This window comes from Aspergillus saccharolyticus (assembly GCF_003184585.1).
Source record: "Aspergillus saccharolyticus JOP 1030-1 unplaced genomic scaffold BP01scaffold_9, whole genome shotgun sequence".
NCBI classification, from domain to species: Eukaryota; Fungi; Ascomycota; class Eurotiomycetes; order Eurotiales; family Aspergillaceae; genus Aspergillus; species Aspergillus saccharolyticus.
In genome coordinates, this window is record NW_020290619.1 from 368738 (window position 1) to 391014 (window position 22277).

Consider the following 22277-nt stretch of genomic DNA (forward strand, 5'->3'; position numbering starts at 1 on the left):
CCTTTCCCCCTGTGAAACAGACAATGTCAAGACTGAGAATCCCCCCCCTCTGGAATGCTGCACCAACAAACGATCCCAGGAATGCCACTCCCTGATAAAGGGTCAAAGGGTCACTGCAAAAGGTCCCGCCTGGTCCTGGATTTCTAGCCACAACCACCCCTTTTCTCCCTACTATAGCATCATCCCCACAAGATCTTGGACGAAAAATGAAGTGTATTAAAATAATAAGAATCTCTAATAATGTCCATGGTACCAATGTAACCGAAAGGAAGATACGCAGTAGGGCAACAGTTGCGCCACATCTAGGTGCAATATGCTGTACAGGTCTGTCCATCGACAGCGGTTTTATCAACAAACGGAACAATAAGGCTGGGTAGAACATGACAGTGGAAGGGCAGAGGGCGTATCAGGGAGGCATTAAACGTCATGGCCAGGTTCCTTGGGAATCCGAGAACTACATGAGACAAAAGCTTGGCTTACTTCCTCTTGCTCAGGACTTTCGTGATCGCGTGGCGGATAATGGTTCCGGCCTTCTCAATCTCTTTCCTCGTCAAGCCGATCGTCACGCACACCTTCAGAGCAGGCGCCACCACTTGCTTCGGCTCGAAATTGTCCTGGAGAGTCTTCAGGCGGCTGATGAGAACGCCGTTGGCAAGACACTAGCAAAAGTCAGTTAACATGACCAACCCAAATAAACAGCAGCACCTCATGTTCTTTACCTCGTCAACGATGTCTTGCAGCAAGAATTGTTGATCATCCTCAGACAGTTTCTTCGCCTGGATCACTTCCGGCTTGAGGACAAGAATCATCATAGGATTCTCAGGCGCACTGGTGCAGGACACCCAATCACTACGCGGGTCCAGCTGCGCCCACATGGCTCTGGTGTGCTCCCGCAACTGGGTGACCGTCTCCGGACTGTTCTGCAGCATATTGATCGTGGCACTCGCCGTGGTCGACAGCAGAGCGGGCAGCGCGGCAGAGAACGTGTATGCGGCAGCGGAAATACGTTGGTGGTGAACGATCTCCTCCGATCCCGCACAGAAGCCTCCTCCAGCAATCAATGGGCCGGCCAGCGAGCCCACAATCATGTCCACTTCTGCCGCGTCGACGTTCTGATGCTCCGTCACACCGCGACCGGTGCGGCCAAGGACACCAAACGACCACGTCTCGTCCAGGATCAGTCGGAATTTGTACTTGAGTTTCAGCTCAATCTACAAGCGGTCAGTAAGCAGCACATTCTAGGCAACCCAGACCGTGCAGGCAGGAGCACCTACAACTTTAGGCAAGTCAACCATGTCACCGTACGACTCGAAGAGACCCTCGGTGATGATGAACCGTCTGGTGAGTGGCTTCCGCGCTTGCTCCTTAGTCACCTTGGCAAGGACTCGTTCCAAATCCTCCATATCATTGTGTTCATACCACCGGACGATACTGCGAGAAATCTGGATACCTTTGCGGATCGCAAAGCTGACCCCCTTGTCGGCAACGATGATGTCCCCGCGCTTCGAAAAAGCAGGAATCACACTCGAGATAGTCGAAAAGGCCTGGGCGTAGATAATGCAAGACGCGGTTCCGAGGAAGGAGGCGACGTCGGCTTCGGTCTTCATGTGCACGTCCTGGGTGCCGTAGAAGCCTCGCGGGCCACAGGGTCCGACTCCGTAGTTGCGGAGGGTTTGGATGGCCTTCTCTTTAAGAGATTCGTTCGTGTTGAAATTGTAGAAGTTGTAAGAACCCAGATTCATGACCGTCCGGCCATTCGCGAGCTTCGACTTCGGACCGACGGGGCTGCAAAGCGTCCGGGCGCGTTCGCGTCAGCAATCGCTCTTCCAATTGAGTCGATCGGGGCGATGATAGTCCTTACCCAACAATGACCGTACGCTTGTCCACTTCCATCGCCTCCAGGGGAGTCGGCTTGCCCACAAGCGGCTCCGGAGTCCACTCGTCGACCAGGTCATCTATTTCATCTTCCGAGAGTTGGACGACACCGGGCTTGGTCGAATACTTCGGCGCAAGAAGGTAGCGAACGGCGAACAGAAACAAGAAAAGCTCAACGGCGGAACGAATCGGATCATTCTGGTAGCTGGATTTCACGTAGCGGAGGAAGATTGCCGAGCCCGGCAGGCGATGGAACAAGGCAGCGAGCTCATGGAGATACTCCGTCAGAAGACGCTGAGTCTCCTGGATGTCCATGATGATCGGGGGAGTTGGCGGAAGCGCTCGTAGCGCTGAACGAGGACGCTTATCGGTGGGGAAAGCCCAGATAGGAACAGAGGCGACGACAGCAAGTTACAACCGAGAGAATTGCATTGGGACAAAGGTGTGAATTTCCAAAAAGGAGCTCCCGTCAGAAAGTCGAAACGACGCGGCAGGCCCAACTTCCGGACGAGGAGGAACAAGCACGTGACTTCATTCGCTCCTTGCAGGCAGCCAGTGTAGATGCTATCGGTCATGTGATTCTACTGAAAAGATCCACCATCAGGTGATGCATGATAGTGAGGATATTTCTCTGATAATTGCAGCCATCTGCAGTATCTACGCTATCAGATACCCATCTCGAATAGTACACTCGTCTTGACTCAGAGGTACAGTTCTTCCAGCACAACGAGTCCATTGTTTGGCTTCATTCAACCATACACCTTCCCTTGGCCTTGTCCCCATCCATCGCCAGCCCGTTTCTGGGAAGCATGGTATTCCTCAGGCAGAACGGCCGCTGATAGGACACGAAATGTAGATTCAATGCTGCCATTTTCAGGGTGCTGAAGTAGCTGCCCTCGGTGGGTTGGAGCAGAGAAGCCACGAGCCAGGAATCGTTATCACCAGCAGTGAAAGGACCACCATGCTTGCATCTTGTAATCACCAATTGCCTCCGGTCCAATCATCAGACGGGCGAGACGAAGCCCCAGGACTCAGCCCGTATTTTCATAGATTCGGAGATGGGGGGGACAGTAGCGAACTGTGGTGCCTTGAAGTGCGTGGATCCCACCTGAGCGGTCGTAGCGGCAGGTCAGGCATAGCACGTCGCCCTGACCAAGGACATCATCAGCCCTACGAACCAGTGGCAGAAGTCAATTAGGTGCTTATACTTATACCTGTGTCTACTCCAGAGAGGCTTACAAGCCTTTGACAGCTGTCACCAAGGTAACTCCCCGAGGGTGATGTTGGACGAGCCATCAGTGAGAGTACTTTCAGTGGTGGTCGTTGTGACGGGAGCCAACTTGCGGAATGTTCATTATCAGGCGAGCGAGACTATCAGTGCGAGCGCTCCTACCTACGCAGAGACACGAAACGAGAATTCCCAAGGGCCCGATGTACAGCTTAATGGCTACAGCTACACGTCAAGCGGCTACGGCAGAGCACAAGAATACGAAACCTAATGAATGGTGGCACAGAAAGAAACTTGCAAGTCTAATGAACATACATAAAGGACTGAGAACACCTGGAGGATACAGAATTCAGTTGACAGATATTGGATCCATTAATGTTGATAACAGAAAGGAGCACGGGCGAAGAGTGTCATTCAAGAAGCAATGAGAATAAAACAAAGGCAAATGTATGCGACTCCGCAGCGTCTTCAAGGCGCTGATAACTTTATACAGCTCGTTTCCATGTTCCATTTTCGCAAAAATGAGAGAATGTAAAGAAAAAGATGACAATCGATGCGGCAACAGGCACCTCAAGAGCTCGAGCCGGTTTTCGTGGCAGCCGGGTTGGTGGGAGTCCAGCCCGAGAAACCGACAGGAAGACCTCTACCAGTGTAACTGGCGATGGTGTCATTGTTGTCCCTGTCGAGCGGCTGCATGATGTCCATGGGCAAGCTCGAACCGAAGCTGATGTTCTGGTTACGAGCAACGAGAGGGGCAATGAGGAGGACGAGGAAGATAACCAGCATCGTGAAATAGAGGATAGCGAAACGAATGACTCTGCGCTTGCGAAGCTTGGACTGCTTCAGAGAGTAGATCGGAGGCCGGATCTGACGACTCGGGCGCAGCCAGAAAAGAATGACCGAGTGGAACTTGTCAACGTAAGGCACGCAGAGCGCAGGCAACATGACAAACAGGAGAATGTGACCCAAGACGAAGTCGGCAGAGAAGTAACCCAGTTCAGTGATCTTACAGAGGAATTCACGACCAGGCTGGGACAGAGTGTGCCAGCCCATGCTGTACCACTTACCAGTCCACCAGGCGATATTAGACTGGTCATTCTTGAATTCTCTGGTAAGGGCGAGGGAGATGATGAGCTTGTAGATGAACCGCTGGATAGCAGCCATGGCGATCATGCCCATAACACATCTAGGCCAAGACCAAGCCTCGAGGAAGAACATGACTTCGAAGATAGCCAGAAGGACAATAACGGCAATGGCGTGAGCAATAGCAGCCAAAACAGCACCGAACTTCTTGCAGCACATGCTGAAAATTGGGCCCATACAACAAGCCATGCCGAAGAACATACCCGCAACACCGGCGTTGATAGCGATGGGACCAAAAGCCACGATGGCGATACGGACAATGGCATTCGAAGCATGATTGTTGTCATTGGAGATACCAGTTCGGGAGTTGATGTAAAGGTAAGGGACAAGGGTAACACCAACAACTACCAGAGGAGCGACAACCTCACTGAAGAAGATGTTCGAGATGCGAGCTCGGGGAATATCACCGGATCCCTTCTCAGAAGGTACACCAAGAAGCTTGCGCTTGTAACCAGTGATACGGGTACGAGACAAGCGACAGAAGGCAATCCAGGAAGAAGCATGCGAGCGAGAGTTACCGCGAGAGAGCCAGCGGATGTAGTCGCGGTAATCGATGAAGAAGTCATGCCACGCGAACTGGTGAGGGTTGAACAGGAAGGGAGAGATGACCAAGGCCAACAGCGAAACCCAGAACCAGATCAACGACGCGGTCCAGACGGTGGAGGTCGCAAACAGAAGCATCAGAAGCTGACGAGCACCGGCGTAGATGGAAGGCCCAGCGAAACGCGAGTAGAGGACACCGAAAGGAATACGGGCAGTGGCAAAACCACGACCAGTACCGATATAACGGGCACCACCGAAAGACAAGTTGTTATGGACAGCATTGGCATAGATCTGGCAGACGAACACCTCGAACATGAAAGAGAAGGAACCGAAATGCTTTGCCAGACGAGTCGCCATGCGCCACACGCCTCTCTCAGTCAATTCTTGGACGGCCAAGGGGACGAAGGAGATGAAGAAGACGATGAAGATGGAAATAACACAGCGGTTGACCCAGTTCACAATGGGCGTCAAGTCGGCACAGTATGTGGGACGCAGAGGATCAGTGATCGGCAAGTTGGAGTCATACCGACAGGTGATGGTCTCGTGTCTCAAGGCTCCAAGGTTGACGAGGACAATCATGAACATCTGCACAGACAGCATAATGAACATGTTGTTAATGTGGAAACCAGGGTGAGCATAATAGAAAGACAAGAAACGGTCAAGAGGCAGCTGAGTTCCGAGGTAGTAGTATTCTCTGGACAGCATCTGCTCACCCATACCAGTACCAATCTTCGTGGTGAAGTTGAGAATGGAGCCAAATCCAAGATCACGACCCTTACCACATTGGAAGTATTCGCAATGCTTAATGCGTCCACCACGGAGCAGAACAGTCATACCAGCATAGATATCCTCGTTCAGGTGCAAACCCTTTTGAGCCTTGGAGATACCACCACGAGTAGTCATGAAGATACCATTCAAGAAGTCAGGGTGACCATAATGCAGCTTTCCGCCGATCTGAGCGAGAGTACGGGCGAACAAAGTACCGAATGTCTGTTCCTTACTGGCAGCGACGTCACCAAGAAGACCCACATTCTCCGAGAAAATGTATTCACGGGCTCCGAGGATGGCGACGGGTGTGGTTTTGTCAGAGGGAACACCAGGAGTGTAAGGGGAGACATTGGTGGTGGTCAGCTCCTCAAATTCGGCCAGAACGCTGCGAATCTTCAAGCACTCTTCCAGGTAGTTGTCCTGGTTAGCGTCAATGACCTGAATATATTCACCACGGTAGAAGATGATGGAGTGGTTCTGGTTGTCAGACTTTCCGTCTCCGAGAATGGGGTTGCCGGAGAGCTGAATCCTGAACTTGGGCTTGCGCATTCCGTTGTCGAGAAGCTCACAGTGTCCATCGATCAGAGCAGAGTACAAGCGGGGCTCCTCGCCTTCTTCCGTCGGAGGCTCCTCATCAAGGTAAGCAATCTGGAGATCAGGGTAGGCACGCAGAAGGAACTCGGTGTTTTCACGCTCCTCCTTGTTAAACTTGGCGTAACGCTGCATGGAAACACAGATCTTGAACTTGCGACGGGCCATGCGCTCGAGCTCACGCTCAAGCTTTTCGGAGTTGCCACCGAACATTTGAACGACTTCGGGATTCTCAACACGGTACAGCAGCTTGATAGCGCGGCTGAAGTTCATGAAACCAGAGATAGTCCTGTACAAAGTCTGGGAGCGCAGGGAAGACCAGATACGGGTACGAAGAGTGTACTCGGGAGCAGCAGACTTGAAACCAATGCAGTAGAAGGGGAGATCATCGATCTTGCTCTTCTGAGCATCTTTCTCGCTTTTCTCCTGATCACCGTTGTATTGCGAGGTCTCATCAGCCAGGATCTTGGTGTCCTTGACGAAGCAATCCCACTCGTGAGGGTGAAGCTGCTTGAGATATTCCAGCAGAGTAACACGAGAGTAAGGCTCATCTTCACGGATAATTTCACGAAGAGACAGAAGAATCTTCTCACCGTAATGAGGGATAAGCACCGTGAAAGTGGGCATGTTGTCAACAGGGAGAGGCTCGGGCATGGGGGTGGACAGAGACTGGGCGAAGAAGGAGATACGACGTTCAGCCTCGCTACCAGCAGGGAAGAACTCGGTCTTGAAAGACTGATCTTCTTGGGAGACGAAGAACGTCGGCGCACGCAGAGTCCGCTTGCCTTCGACCTCGGACGGAACCTGGTGATAAAGGAGCTTCTGGACGTGATCGATGGCCAGAAGGTGCTCCCTGTACATGGAGATGATGATAGCATTCCAAACCTGGGAGATGAGCACCTTCGGCTTGTATTTGATTTCCATGTCGGTCGTAGCGAGCACCTTGGAGTAGATACGCTTGGGCAGGCGAGAGAACACGTTTCTCCAGGGCGACCAGATCGACACACCGAGATAGAATGATCTGGCGACCGAGAAGATGGTGTTGCAAATGACGTACCACAGATAACTATCCAGGAAGAAGAGCGTCAAATCCATGAAGAACATTAGACCCAAGAGAATCTGGGGCTGAGCGTGGCAGAGGACGTTGGGGATGTATGTCACACCCGCGCACTGGTGGATGCGCATGGGCGACAAGATCCGGATGGGATCCTTCAGCGACAAGGTCAGGAAGAAGTAAGACTCGACCAGCTTCGCACCAAAGACACAAACCCAAAGACCATAGGACATCCACATGTCATTACCGGTGAGCCTCGGGAAACTAGCCGTAAACGTCTGACTGGCAACGTATTGGCGCCCATGCTTCTTCAGGTAGCTGCCAAAGAGACCGCCGAGCGGCATAATGGAGAAGAAGAAGAACGTAGCCAACGCGATGAAGAAGTGAACGATACCAATGACGAGAGCAATAGTCTCACCAATGCTACTCTTGAACCCGAAGACGACGACACCAGGAGCAAGATTGACGATGAAAACGGCCAGGAGGAAGAACAAGCGCTTGGTGAGATGCTGCGCACCGGCCCATCGGCGAGGGACATACATCCATTCACAAATAGTAGCCATGATCTGAATAAACGAGACGAGAGCACCTCCAAACCCGACAGCAGACCATTTGTAGGAACCAGGCGGTTTGTTGTCCAGCTGCTGTTGGTAGTTGTGAGTGTAGATGGTCGGGGCGTTGTAGGCAGTGAAGAACCAGAAAGCACCAAGGTGGATCACCCAGATGCGGTTGAAATTGGTGATCAAGTGGAACCAAGAACGTGTTTCCCGGTAGGTCTTGAAGAAGGCCTTCTTCCAATCCACATCCTTCAGCTTAGTCCATCTTTCCGCGGGCGGGACATCGACGAGGCGGGTCTTGTCCTCGAACGAGATGCGTTCAATACCCTCGGGATACCAGAACAACTGGTTCATGTCATCGTAACCAATGATCTTGTCGTGATCACGCTCGCGCCGAACATACTTGCCATCAGAGATCTCATAGCCTTGATCACGGCAGAACTGATACAAGGGGGTGATGATCTCATTGAGGTAAGTGAGCTCCTCTACTGGCTCAACCCGGTTCTGGCATTCGGGAGAGCTGTAGTAATCGTCCGCACATTTGAAGATAAAGCAAAGACATTCCGGCAAGTAACGGACCTGGTTAGCCTCACCCCAGCACAGCAGATAGAGAGCAATCTGGCGTACTCTGTCATGCTGAGACATGCGGTTCATGCGTGTCTTCCACCGGTATTCGGCAGCTTCCAGACTGTTATCTCCCTCCAGAGCCTCAAGGTTCTCCTCAACATTCTCGGGGTTCTGCTGAGCAGCCTTCTTGGCGGCGGCGCGAGCTTTCCTTGTCTTACGATCCGCCTTTCCAAGTTTCATGTTGGCAAAACCAACGGCATCGTCCAGGTCCAGATGGGCGGCAAAGTACCAGCGGCGGTAATTCGCGTTTTCGCCTCCAATGTAGTCGGCGTGGAGTGACAGGAGAGCCTGGTTAGGAGTCATACGAGAAGCGCGAGAGTCCAGCTGTGTCATCAAGTGGTCGTACATGTTACGCATGCTGTCACGCTGGAAACCGAATTTGTTGACCAAGTCAATGAAGATATCTTCGATCTCTTCCTTGGAGACAGGCACTTGGCCATCCGAAGCCCAGGCCGGGAAGGGCTCCCGCGAGCGCTGGTTAGCGGGCAAAGCACCGCCGTAGTCCATGCCGTACACGGGAGTGGAGGCTCCGGAGGATCGGTTAGCACCATATGAGACTTGGGATGATGGTGGCCGGTAGCCACCGTATCCGCCACGACCACCATACTGGCTGTCAGCATAGCTGTTGTAACGCTCATCGCCCCGGCCGTAGTAATCCATGTCAGCCGCCCGGGCAGTCTCGGATCTCATGGTGAAGTCGCTGAATGTCTCGGAATCTTCTTCGGAGTCGCCGCGACGTCTACCCCTAGCAGCGCCATTGCCTTGGTCGTAGTACTGGTCACCGTAGTATTCGTCCTGGTGGCCACCATCGTAGTATCCGCCTTCTTGTTGGTACCCCTGACCTCCCTCGGCGTTGTAATAATTGCCGTTCCTGTCAACTCCATTTAGTTCACGCAAGGGAAGGGGTCAAGGGAACCCATGGAACCTACCCTCTATCATAGTAACTATCACCATAATTTTCATGATCATAATAAGGCTGGCCATGTTCGTCTTGGTAGTACGAGTCACCAGCATGCTCTTGCTGGTGGCCGTAGCCCTCCTCATACTGGCCTCCTGCGGGATAGCCGGACATTTTGACGTGCCACAATCACTAAAGTCTTCAGAGAGTGTCTAGACGAGGGCGAATGGTCAATTCCTCTGCATTCGAACCCAGCAAGCAGCACCCCGTAAAACCAGTGTGGTCACGACTTACATGAACAATGACCCATTAAAGATTAAGCCGAGAGTATTTCCGATGGCTGGAGCATGTAACAGGCAGTCGAACTCTCGCTAGGATTCGTTCGCTGAAGATCGCAAGGTCGAAAAACGTCGAGTACACCTGAAACCGAGAGCGCTTTTTGTCCTCTGGAGGCACCAGTCCCCGACAGTCAAACGGTGTCGCAGTGATTCAAACTCCAAGCCGAGAACGAATGATTCTTTTGGTAGTCGACTCGTGAATCGGAGTCAGACTTGTCGTAGATGAGAGACCGTTTGTCAAACGAGTGGAAGGCAGAAGCCAAATAGTCGAAACGAAACTAACAGGGGGGGTTGGACGGAGAAGTGTCAATAACTGACCGTTGCAGGTAGAACCTGTCTTAGTCAAGCAACACCTCCCTCTTCTTTCCTCGAAACGAAAGAATCAGAAAGAAGGAAGGGAGCCAAGTCGCGTTTTTCCTGAAGGGAAAAGTGGTTGGGTGACTTGGGGGTAGGTGTTTGAAGGGGGGGGTGGGTGGGTGAGAGTGGATGATAAGAACAAAAGAGTGAACTGAACAAGACAGGGAACCGAACAGAAAAAAAAGAAAGAGGTTAGGGAAGAGAGAAATCAAAAGAGAGAGAGAACGAAAGAAGGAAAGGACCCAGAGTGAAGGACGGTTAGAGGGAGGCTTGAGTTGAACGGGTATTGGTGAAAAAGGGAATTGATTGACCGACAAGCAGGGAAGATAGCACTGGCGCTACTACTGACTGGGCCAGTCTTTTTTTTCGCTCTAACAATGTCCTTTCTCAAGTTCCCTGGGCTATTTCTTTTCTCTCCCTAGGATTGGGGGGCGAGGGAGGGAAGAGGGGGGGGGTGGGAGAGAGGAGTGGATGTGGATGTCCGATGTGTGGAAGGGGGGGGAGAAATAGAGACAGAGAGAGAGCCAGAGACTAATGAGACTGTGGTTATTTTGGGATCTGGATCTGCTAATTTACTAGTCACGATACCGATTTCTCCTGGACTAGTGGTAAATATGCCCGGTTAGCCAGACCCAGGCGGGGATACGCAGCCAACCAGCAACTCTCCACGTAATGTTCCATGGGATGATACCTGCAGTGGTACCTGGTAATTACTATGCCTTACCACATGTTGGTATGTTAAAATACACGCAAAACACCATAACGCGTGTAAGCAGAGAGTACCCGTACCCACCCACCTCTATCATCCATTTTCCCAGTCACCTACACTTATCCATCCTTCCTACGGGCCAAAGCCAAAGGTCCAACCTACCTTACTGACTGATTCAGCTCAGCATTATTCTGGGACCACCTAACAAGAGGCTGGGCCAGAGAAATATAAGCTTCAAAACAATTGCGCTCAACAAGTGATGGTTTCTCATGCTTGCTACGGCGGACCTACTAGTTATCTGTAACTCATCAACGGTACGGAGTACCTACTGTAGTTAAATGCCCCCCCGGGGTGCCACATCTGCCGAATGTGAGGTACGCGTAGAAGATCACTAGGTAACAATATGCCTTCTCAAAGAACAGGAAATATCTATAGTAACCCCCTCCCATCCACATTGCCCAAACCTATTCGCAACCCATCCTTGATATCACCGAAAGCAACAGATTCAGTGAATTGACTGACGTAGCTGGAAGCCACTTTGATCCATCGTTTCCTCTGGGAGCCCAGAGTGGACATAAGAGTTTACAACGGAGGCTTACCGGCCTCAAATCTGCAACAAGACTCTGCCGGAGATGCGTACTTGTGGTTCGGAACCCATGGAACTCAACGACGGCCCCTGAAGCGCCCCCCATCTCCCCGACCCACAACCCCATCAGAGAATGGCAAATTACGCAGATCGCACCGTAACAACAGAAGGAACGGGGGTATCAGTGTATTGAAGATACGTACAGTACTGTAATTGACATGCCCATGCTGTCTTGCTTGTTTACTTGATTTCTTACCAGTCAGTTACCACACCTAAGCATGTTGCTCCCACCCTGACGGCATGAAGGGATGGATGAATCATGGACCGTTCTCATTCCTCAACCCGCCTGTACCAGCAACCACCAATCTATCTCGTTACAACATCATAGTGGCAAGGCCACGAATGCGTCGCCAGGGCCGGTGGATGTTTGTTGTGGCCTTCAGTTCAATGCGCTAACTGAGCAGGTGACGGATTGTTGCTACCGAGCTGTGAAAGCTCGGCTCCGTTACAATTCTCATACTTGCGATCCTCAACGGGGCCTGCATGAATGTAGCACTTCCTGCATCTGCATATATGCTTCGCCTCGTAGGAAACACATGGTTCATCACTCTCAACGTAGCATGCATCGAACAATAGGCAAAGATAGGCCAGAAGAGGATGTAGATTAAGCCCCAACCTTCCCTCGGCGCAGTGCCATTCATAATCTACCTGGCAGCATAAAGTCCTGATCATATCATTTTCTTCCACAAATACCTGGTGCAAGTATCTATCCTCCATCGGATACTCGAAACTCCGTACATACAGCATATGCAAGCACAAAAAAAAAAGAAGAAAGAAAGAAAAACTCTATTTGTGTTGGCATGAGTCTTCCGCCACGAATCGACGCGCATAAGGAGGCATATATCGTACATAATTAGCTGCGTTTTCGACCTAAAGCCGCTGATTAAGACAGACAGGCAGCGAGCACTGGCATCCGACCTGCTTTTCCAATTATAGGCACGGAGTACTGAGTACCTGGTACCTTCTGTGTATAATCTGTCCAGTCTCCCTTGCCACTCGGTATGAGAAAAAAAAAAAAAAAGAGAAGCACATTCGCTCATGCGAGGGACACTGGCTGCCATTTGACAGCCCACAGCTCGGCCCCAGTGGGCACGAAACTTATCCATTGACAGCGGATGCACATCAAATTCTTACAAGGACGGGGAGGTCTCGACAAACCCACCAATACCAAGCTGCTGTAACCTGTCGAAAGAATCCATCCACTGAACCATTGCCAGTTGGGTACTCCAAGCTTCACAATAGGGGGCAACGTGCTCAGGTAAAGCCAATTCCTGCGGGAAACTTGCATGGAGTTCGAGAGGTTACGGAAGTTTCCCTTTGGATATTTGGAGCTGGCATACATTCCGAAATTCCTACTGCAACAGAAGCTTTGTCGGGAGCGGGGGTTTGCCAATGTCCATATTTCCATACTACATACATACTAGTAGTGACCATCGCTTGGAAAGACCCAAAGATCGCCTCCGCGCTCCATACTTATCTATTCTTAAGCATTGCAGATGGGGGGCGCATCTAAGACAGCAGTTGACATGAGCCACTCGTCGTCTCCTTGCGACCCGCGAGAGGATTGCAGAGATCTACCCAACGATCAAGGGATGCACTAAGAAACGTTATCATTGAAGAGGATGAGGTGCACTCATCGAACCTATTTCCTGGTTTGGCCCATCCATAGTTAATTGCACTGCAACTGACTGATCGACTGAGATGAAGTTTGGCTCTATGAACATCACTGCTAGCCAAACATATTGAAATTATCGGATACTCTTCATGAACATCGAATACTATTTTCTGATCCAAGGCCCTTACATTCACCAATTGTGTGATCACTAACTCGATGTTGCCAGTCGATGCGATCCAGATAAGAATGATGGAACAGATACAGTTGTACTCCCACAGTAGACACATATTTGAAACTTACCTCCGAGATACGTGCAGGACCAGTTCCGTTCGTACGAGGAGAGTAATTGTACGACTACAAACTACCGCCTCTTAGCGGCATGTATTCTTTAGTTTGCAAGACACAATCCGCCAACTGTAATGCTCGAGCCACTCATATTGCGCGGATGGAAAAGAGGGGCGCGGCGTACCTTAGCACCAAAACAAAAAGCCCCCACATCCCAAGAAAACAGGACCCAACTTCAAGCCTTGATTGTGGTGGCTGTTTTCTTGCTTTTGTTCGGTGTCTGCGGTCGTTGCAAGCCCATTCTGAACTCCAATGGAACGTCCATGCTGATTGGTAAGACAACTGAAATGGGCACTTCCAGTGCTCGACTCGATCAGCTGTGCTCCGTAGTCTAGGATCGACAGGTGCGGTGGGTTGTGGTGTATTGTTCGTCGTTCCAGCCTCCTGTCCTGGCCCCTTCCAGGCTTCCCAGCCTTCTGGCCTCTTTGCTAGAGACCGTGGATACTGTACTTACTTGGATTCGTCCTATTCATGACATGAATACTATAATTTTGAAAACCCCCTCTTCTCGAAAGAACTACCCTTATTCATTATACCAGTAAGGAGATTGAACCCCGCGCCCACATTGACAGAGATCATACAAAAAAAAAAATTAAGGGGAGCAAGCAAGAGTACCTCATTACATATCACTGCTCTTCATTCTAAGGATTGTGGAAATTGTCATTTGTAGCCATGGCGGAAGCCCGGGTTCTGAGTGAGAAGTTCTCACCATTTCGGATAAAGACTAGTAACTAGGTAGAAGCGTAGCCGCCCCACCAGCTACGTAAGATCCATGATGACATCGACATCGGTGGGCACAAAACCGTCCACGATAACTGGTCTCTTGGGTGTTCCAGGCTATCCATTGGTTTGCAGCAAATTCATGTTTGTCTATCTCAACGTTCTTCTGCCTGCGTGGATTGACTGATTTATCGTTCCAATAAACGAACTAGTTAATGGCAAGTTTGTCAGTCATGAATGGTCTAAATCAAAACCAAAGTTCCAAAAATATGCAAACTAAAACATGATGAATTGGGATCCGGGTTCCAAGTATGAAGAAGCCATGGAACCGACTGCCGCTGCTCTCTGTTCTTTCTGCTTCCCCCAACACAATAATAATAATAGTAGCTCCGTCGTAATCAGCCGTCCGCTGTAATATGTATAGGGATCTTCGCCAAATATATTGGAAAGAAGGGTTCACTGGACCTAGAACCTCTAGGAAAAACTATAGCGCAATGACTAGTCGGGTCGGTGGTCGGAATAGCAATCTGGCAGCTGCCCGGAAGCGATAAATATGCAAGATCATATGTATTTCCATGTCCTGCCCGTTCCATTTATATCTCATCTTTCAGCCTTGCCCTTGCAGCAGATCAGGAACATACGGAGTAAGATAGTGCTGTGCCGAACAGCAGCCAGATCCCAGCAAATTCAGTGTCTATTACTATATGTACATATCCTGAATCATGCGAGTCTATAAGTAGACGATCAGACCTCCCTCCTCGCAGGATCAACCTCAATCATACGGCATCAGACCCTTTTTCCCAATTGCCCCTCAATCTCCCTCTCCCCCTGGATGAGCGGATGCAACTTTTCGACGTATCTCGCCATGTCACTCCCCAGAGACCCCTTTCCCCTCCCCCAGCTGCTCCGTACTGCTCCGTACAGACTAGCTTGCGGGATATGCGACCGCAAGCAGTAATCCCAATCCCAGCCTAAAAGGCCTTAGTTATCCTTCGAGCCGTGGGGTCAAATAATCAGGGATAACAGCTAGCAGGGAGCAGGTTTCAACACTGTTTGGATGGGCCAATGTCCAGGCACTGCAGGAGATTCAAGACCCAAGTGGCTGTGGGATAATGGAGCACAAGATGTAGCCGAAAACCAATCGGACGGGGCTGCAGGGCGGGTGGCAATATCCGCGACCGAAGATGATTGAATGGAATGGGAAAAGAATAGGGGGGTTTCCAATGTTTCAGGTTTCATCCCCACCTGACTTCCGCCCCGTCACACTAAGGTAACCATCAACGTCCTCCACCTCCCTATCTACGTACGGTACTATGATTTGTTGCTTCTATCCGTTCAAGTGCTCGCCACGTACAACGCTGACAAACCAATCGTCTACTGCTAACTACTAACTAATTACTGAATTAACTCCGGCTTACTGTGCAGCAAGCCATGAAGAAACAATCATTCTGGTTTCGTGCACATAACTGACGAGGCAGGGTTTTGGCAATCGATCACATGGTGGCCGTTTTCGACAGCTGACGCCACATATGCAATCGAATGGCTTTCCCAGGGTGTGGCGGCGGATGCGGACCGGTTCGGGTTTCTGATCAGACCGGTTGTTGCATCTTCGAAGGGGGATCCAATTCAACCTCTCTTGGTGTTTAAGGTGCGATGATCATCTGTGCGAACCGGCTCACGGCGTGGCTAGGTTAAGATTCCCGTTACTCCAGACTCCAGTGTGGTGAGTGCGCTTTGTGTCTGGGACTGTTCCACTGACGAGAAAAGAAACGATCGTCACATGGTGATTCAAACTCCTGGGGACGTCGAATTGTAACATCGCATGGGGATCTTCACTCTGTTTGATGGGCGGTTTTGCCACTTACTGTCACGGAGCACGAAATACTGCCTGGGCGCATCATACCGGGTGGCTAAGAACGCCAATTCTATGGCAATCATGTTACTTGAGAACCGTGGGTCGACTTGATCTGCGAGCTATGATATTCTGGACGCAACGAGTACGGCGGTTGAACGCCTCCTATCTTGACAATAGGCGATCAATAGGCGAACACTGTTTCTCTTGCCTCTTCCTCCGCCCTGCACATCGATGCTGGCCGCATTCATCGCCGTGTGATGACCACTGGCTCGCGCATGGATATGCCTTCGGATTTGTGTGACAATTGACGTACTGACAAGTTAGCATCACGCGCACGGCCATAGTCGCTGGGGAGCGTCGTCGGGTCGACTGGGTGGGTGCCAGTTGGTTGTGGACGATGTCTGCTGGTCGAGATTGTAACATGGACTTGAACATGTTTACCTCCTATCCACCTGCGGTCGATGGAATAGGCTCTTCAGCTTTCCCTCTCTTGGTTTCATTCTGGATCCGCGGTTATTCCTCGTTGGGAACGGATGTCTCAGTGGATGAATCATGATATCCCGCGATCTTCTGCTCGCTTTGGACTATAGCCACTTGAGTTGTGGGTAGACAGCAGTGCCTAGGAATCTAGCCTCTTGCACGTCTTGCTCTCGTGGAGCCCTCCTTCTCTTAGTCGCTGCAGTCCTTGCACATGTCGCATGGGCTCACCCGGGATGCTCCCGTTGCTCTTGTTTCTTGCAGTCTCGGTGTCTTCGATAGCTCGTTTCGAGCATTATCCCATGCCTGGACTTGGTCACGTCGGTTAGGCTCTCTTGATCCTGTAGTTCTTGCCAGGGGCAGGCCCGGCTTGCAAGAAGACCGATGGGTGAAATAACTCTCTGTGCTATATGCATCGCTGCGTCCGCGGAACTTGGTGGCTGTGGCAGCTTCGTGTTATCTGCAGACTGTGCGAACCTCGTATGTCATTGGAGCTAGTTTATTATCTGCATGGGAAGGATAATTTAGAATTGCTCCCGGGGCACTCGGATGTCTGCCTGTCCAGTAGCCGCTGGCCAAGCCTCTGGGCTGGGGCCGGTCTGGAAGATGCTGTCAGCCATGGTGTCTAAGCCCTGTGTACGTACGTGATTTATGAGATGTCGTAGTGCAGTTTTATATGCTTCTTTGTTCTACCGTGTACCTTTTTTTCGGTACTCGTGTTTGTGAGACCTGTTGTAGACCCCCACCCCCCTCGACCGTAAGTACCAAGTATATATTCGATGATGGACATAGATCCGAGGCTGCAGCCCCGGAATCAGCCGGCGTCCAGAAAGGTAAACCATGCACTTGTCCATACTTAGGAAGAAGTCGAGGCTGGTACCATTGCATGATCAACCACCAAACGAGCTGCCATGGACTAGCGATTTTGCGAGCAGTATGGGGTGGTTATCTTCTGCAAGGCGGCAGATGCGGCATAGAAAAGGCGTCACTCAGCTGCAGTTACCTCATAATAACAGACTTTGAGATTTCTACCATAAGAAGCCCGGGTGGTCTAGTGGTATGATTCTCGCTTAGGGATACAAACCCAAGCATATCTGCGAGAGGTCCCGCGTTCGATCCGCGGCTCGGGCCTTCAATATCTTTTTCTTTTTGCATTTGCCGGAACTCGGATCCAATCTCGCGATCCCCAGCCTCCCCCCCCACACACGACGATGCCATCCCTAAATGCGTTTAGAAACACCAAGCGGTGTACGCCCACGGGGCACCGGATGGGCCACCCTTGGCGCCAAAACTCCACCACCATGAATCCTATCGGCCAGTGCCTTGGTTTCTGTCGCCGACGGGATCTCGCCCGACGCGTTGCTGTGCCAACCGGCCTACAAAAGCTCCCACCGCAATTCAATAGCTCTTTTCCGAGTATCCAGCCTCGCGCAGATAAATCGTGCGCAGACCTGTAAGTCTATCCACCCGCGACGACTGACCGTCCATCAACTGCCACGCCACGGCAGGTACTGATGACACCTCAGATCGCCACGCGACATCAACAACGCGGAGGTGGGGACAGCCGCACCGCAAACGCAATCGGTACCTACAGCATAACTGGATTCGGATTCGATAGCCTTACACGATGGCGCGACTCAACCCCAACAGCCCCATCAAACCCGCCATCTTCCGGCCTCAGGCTAAGCCCATCACCAAGACGGTCGTCCGCGAGGTCTCCCAGTACACGACCTCGTCTGCCTCCGAGGCAGAGGATGATCACCAGAAACAATGGATAGTCACCGCAAGGAACGGGGCCACAAAGAGTGATCGCGCAGCAACAATCGTAACCACTACTGAAAGACCCCAGCAGCAACAACAACAACAACAACAACGAAGAGTCAGACACCAACGGACTCCGACCGTCTCCAGTGGTATATTTGACATCTTCTCAGATAGCGACGGCGGGTTTAGCGAAACCGAGTACAGCAGCGCTCGATCCTCGACCCGCTCCTTGTGCGAGCCAACACGGACAACGGATCCTTTGAGACTGTCGCAGATCAACTCTTTGTCCGCGGCCTCATTGTCCCAACCACCGCCGTCCCCCCGGCGCAGTAGGCCAACAAGGAAGCAGGAGACCTACAACTACGACAAGGAGAATGACCCCATCGAGCACGAGCAAGATGAGGATCGCGATGTGCCTTCGCTGTCGAGGAACCCCTCCGACGCATCATCGAGCCGCTCAACGACGCGCCGATCAGCTGATGCTCGACCGACACTTGGGAGAGGGACGACGAACAACCGTCAACGGCCCGCGAGCTATCGCCGGTCGGAGCCCGAGTCTGCCGACGATGAAAGCGAGCAAGACAATGACGAAGACTCAATGGCTGATTTCATTGTCAGTGACAATGAAGACCTCAGTTACCACAACACGTCCGAGGATGAAGCAGAGGATGAGATAGAGAAGCCCGCGCAGCCCTCACCCTCTCCACCAAGAACGGCAGCAAGAAAGAGATTGTTCAGGGGTCGACGGCCAGCTCAAGTAGAAGCAGAGATAAAAAAAGATCTGCCAGAAGATGCAGATACCGTTGTTCCTTACAATGTTAACCTGAAACTGGAACCGACTCTGCCAGTCAAGTTGACAATGGTACCCCCAAAGCTCGAGGCCAAGCCCAGACGTCTCTTTCAGGACGAGATCAATATCACTGAGAAGCTGAACCATTTGCACCTGGATAACAATGACCCGGCCTCTCAACTTCAACAGGAACTATTCACGTAAGTTCCATATAATCCCCATTGACACCCCTGTCTCTTTGGCACCCCACCTTGTTCACAAGCTAATATACACTCCAAGCTCCGGTCAATACGATGACTCTCCGGTCAAGAGATCGCAGGCCAACAAAAGCAGTGCATCGGCGACGGGAACGACGAGAACTAGCTCGACACCGCCATCGAGTCCCTCCAAGGGACGCCTCCGATCGCCTACCAAGGACAGACTTCGGGTACACATTCCGCCCACCCCCCATCGCGAGAGCGTAGACGCTTTCTGGACTGAGGAGGTAACCACCAACTGGATCAGCCAGCACTCCCCTTGCAAGGTCGAGGACCTCCTCCGGGAGTTCGACGAGGAGTCCGACGCCGGAGTCATCGACGTGGACATCATGCCCAGGGGAGCAACCCGCGGCAGCCAACTATCCACCCCGACCCGCAAACCCCCGAGCAAGACGGCGCTCAAACGTGCTGAGACGGAGAAAAAGAAAGCCGAAAAGGCCCGCAAGCAAGCGTTCGACGACAGCAAGGCCGGTTTCGCAGCAGACTTCTTCAAGGCACTCGACGATGCCGTGACTAAAGGCAAAGTCCAAGAACTCGCCGCCGCGACCGGGGGCGTTGATATCGTCTGGAGCAAGACGCTCCAGACTACCGCCGGCCGCGCCACCTGGAAGCGAGTGACGCCTAAGCAGCAGCGCGAGTCGGACGCCGGCTCCGACAAAGAGACCCCGATGACGACCACCTCGGCTGCCAAACACTACGTCAAAATCGAGCTCGCGGAGCGCATCATTGACTGCGAGGAGCGCATCATCAAGACCGTGGCGCACGAGTACTGCCATCTCACAAACTACATGATCTCGGAAGTGCACGATAACCCGCACGGGGAAAGCTTCAAGGCATGGGGCCGGAAGTGCATGGAGGCGATGAAGGACCACCCCATATATGGCGGTGGCCGCGTCGAGATCTCCACCAAGCACAACTACAAGATCGACTACAAGTATGTGTGGAGCTGCGTGACCTGCACCCAGACGTACGGGCGGCACTCGAAGAGTATCAACCCGCTACGGTCGCGGTGTGGTCGCTGCCATGGGTTGTTGACGCAGATCAAGCCTAAGCCGCGCAGTGTCTCCCCGCGGAAGAAGCAGCCGCTGTCGCTGCTCCCGAACTCGAAGGGGTTGCTGGCGGACGTGGCTAAAGCAATGGAAGAGGTTGCTGCTGTGACTACTCTGGATGAGTGAGAGGGGGCTCTGGGTAGCCACATCTTTTTGGTAAAAATAATGATTGGATGGCGTTTGGTTTCTGGTGCTGCTTCAGCGATCGCGTTGGTGTATTTATTTCGGGATTTTGGTTTGTACTTAATGAGAGCTGCCGACCTGGTGTTGGTGGTAGTATGTATGCTCGCTAGGCTCAATACATGTACAAAGATAGATAACCAAGGGTTTTGCGTGAGTAGTTGTAGACTGCCAGTGTGGATTGATTGATGTCTTTGATTGATTCATTACCACCTAGGTATCTATCTATACAAGGGCAATTTGCCAATAACTATCTACTATCTATATATATGTGAGCATCTGAGGAGCCCTCCCTCCCTTGTCATTCCATATTCGTAACCTCCACGTACCACTGCATAACCGATTCATCCCCCACCCAGGCCCAAGAGTGTCCGTAATCCTTACCCGAGATACACACACCTCTGTCAAAGAGGACAGACAGGACATACATGCATCAAGCAAACAACTCCCACTCCTTCACCTCCAGCCGTTTCACCAACTCCTCCACCACCCCCTCCCCAATCGCCTCCTCCTGCCGCAACCCCTCCACATCCCCGCGCTCCTCAAACTCCTTCTGCGGCACATTCACCAACACCAACAGATCAGTCTCCTGTTCCACCAACCGCACCAACAAGAACCAGCACAGCGTGGTTGTTGTCAACGCCCCATCCCCACTCGATCCCGCCGCAGCAGCCCCTGCCGCGGTGTCCCCCGCTCCCCCCGCCACTCTCTGCTGCAGCCCCTGCCCCTCCTTCCCCCTTCCCCTCGCATCCTCCACCTTGGAGGTGAACGTCGCCGTCCCAATATACCCCGCCACCTGACCCGGAAACTTCGCCAGCGAGACCCGCCTCGGGGCCGAGGTAATGGTGAGTGTATCGGCGGGGTCACAGATGTCGAGGAGGTGGTGGATGGTGGCGGCGTGGTTGAGGGTTTCCTGGTCGGGATCGGGGAGGCTTTGGCTCGCAGCAGGGAGGAGGCTCGGGTGGGAATTGAGTGTGAGTTGCGCGGTCGTGTTGGGCACGAATTGGTTCACTTCAATGATTAGGGAGGAGAGGGTTGTGGGGGAGAGGTAGAGTTCTTGGTGGTCGGGGATTTCGCGGAGGGTGCTAACACAGAGACATTAGTGGGTGTGGTTGCGATGGGGGGTTTGGGGGGGTTGCGAAAAGGAGAGATAGAATGGGGAACCTGGGAGAGAAAGGGGTAATGGTGTGGCTTACCTCGCGTCAATCCAGCCTTGGGGGACGATGCCTTGGATGGCGCCTCCGTAGAGGGGTTGTTCAGTGAAGGTGGGCATGATTTTTTTTTTTCTTTTGTGTGTAGGTGGAGGTTGGGGTTGGGTGTTTTTGACAGTGACGAGTTGAGGGGAATTGTAGGTCGTGATGCAAGTGATCGATGGTTGCGTGGATAATGTTGAAGTATTTATGTGTATTGTTTTGCTCGAGCTGCAGCTGAATGCTTCTCAGAGCTGAAGGAAGAACTTCACATGATAGCGGGGCTGCGGGGTCTGAGGGCCCCAAGCCCAAGGGAATGCATAATGACTAATTATGCTCAGCCTTATGACTCACTCCCCTGCTTGGCGCCCCTGAGATATACTTATGACTACTACCTTTGCATCATCAACAGCACCAGCCACCCATTTATGAAGACTCATCTCATGACTCACTGCCTGTCTTTGAGGACATATGACGTCGCAGAGCGCTCTAGTTTCTATATATCCTAGTATATGTACTCGGGACGTATCCAGAAGCCAAGACTCGGAGACCAGATTGTAGGTAGTATAGGTGTATAGGAGGTCGACATCTCACACTCAGTAAGTAGTGTCTGTATCAAAGCTCCGTTATCGAATGCCACAAAGATAACTTCTGGGGGCAATAGATCTGCATCTCTGATGCATGCCAAGATAGAGTCATGA

General features: G+C 51.9%; 4 protein-coding genes and 1 non-coding gene across 5 annotated transcripts; 2 read left to right on the forward strand and 3 right to left on the reverse strand.

Annotated features, from left to right (window-relative positions):
- Positions 1-200: 200 nt before the first annotated feature.
- On the reverse strand, positions 201-2346 carry lcbA (serine C-palmitoyltransferase subunit lcbA). Its single transcript, XM_025574633.1, has 4 exons — positions 1862-2346; positions 1275-1785; positions 720-1211; positions 201-659 (listed from the first exon to the last, which is right to left on the reverse strand). Exons 1-4 carry the CDS (start codon positions 2188-2190, stop codon positions 477-479), a joined length of 1515 nt encoding a protein of 504 aa, XP_025432804.1. The 5' UTR covers positions 2191-2346; the 3' UTR covers positions 201-476.
- Positions 2347-3602: 1256 nt separating this feature from the next.
- BP01DRAFT_411877 (1,3-beta-glucan synthase) lies at positions 3603-9458 on the reverse strand (the record flags this gene model as incomplete). The annotated part of the gene is made up of 2 exons (XM_025578935.1): positions 3603-9257; positions 9316-9458. 2 exons carry the CDS (start codon positions 9456-9458, stop codon positions 3674-3676), a joined length of 5727 nt encoding a protein of 1908 aa, XP_025432805.1. The 3' UTR covers positions 3603-3673.
- Positions 9459-17386: 7928 nt separating this feature from the next.
- BP01DRAFT_t95 lies at positions 17387-17477 on the forward strand. Its single transcript has one exon. It is a non-coding gene; the product is annotated as a tRNA-Pro (tRNA).
- Positions 17478-17487: 10 nt separating this feature from the next.
- On the forward strand, positions 17488-20501 carry BP01DRAFT_390499 (uncharacterized protein). Its single transcript, XM_025578003.1, has 3 exons — positions 17488-17799; positions 17873-19100; positions 19180-20501. The coding sequence occupies exons 2-3, from the start codon at positions 17974-17976 to the stop codon at positions 20330-20332; spliced, it is 2280 nt and encodes a 759-aa protein (XP_025432806.1). The 5' UTR covers positions 17488-17799; positions 17873-17973; the 3' UTR covers positions 20333-20501.
- A 75-nt stretch (positions 20502-20576) lies between these two features.
- Positions 20577-21952, reverse strand: mog1 (Ran GTPase-binding protein MOG1). The gene is made up of 2 exons (XM_025579559.1): positions 21583-21952; positions 20577-21471 (listed from the first exon to the last, which is right to left on the reverse strand). The coding sequence occupies exons 1-2, from the start codon at positions 21657-21659 to the stop codon at positions 20820-20822; spliced, it is 729 nt and encodes a 242-aa protein (XP_025432807.1). The 5' UTR covers positions 21660-21952; the 3' UTR covers positions 20577-20819.
- Between the last annotated feature and the right edge of the window lie 325 nt (positions 21953-22277).

Coding starts and splice junctions, on each gene's coding strand:
- mog1 (XM_025579559.1), bottom strand. CDS start 21,659: ATGCCCACCTTCACTGAACAACCCCTCTACGGAGGCGCCATCCAAGGC. Junction 21,472..21,582: donor CAAGGCTGGATTGACGCGAG/GTAAGCCACACC, acceptor TCTCTGTGTTAG/CACCCTCCGCGAAATCCCCG.
- BP01DRAFT_390499 (XM_025578003.1), top strand. CDS start 17,974: ATGGCGCGACTCAACCCCAACAGCCCCATCAAACCCGCCATCTTCCGG. Junction 19,101..19,179: donor CTTCAACAGGAACTATTCAC/GTAAGTTCCATA, acceptor ATACACTCCAAG/CTCCGGTCAATACGATGACT.
- lcbA (XM_025574633.1), bottom strand. CDS start 2,190: ATGGACATCCAGGAGACTCAGCGTCTTCTGACGGAGTATCTCCATGAG. Junction 1,212..1,274: donor TGGTTGACTTGCCTAAAGTT/GTAGGTGCTCCT, acceptor GACCGCTTGTAG/ATTGAGCTGAAACTCAAGTA. Junction 660..719: donor TGCAAGACATCGTTGACGAG/GTAAAGAACATG, acceptor GACTTTTGCTAG/TGTCTTGCCAACGGCGTTCT.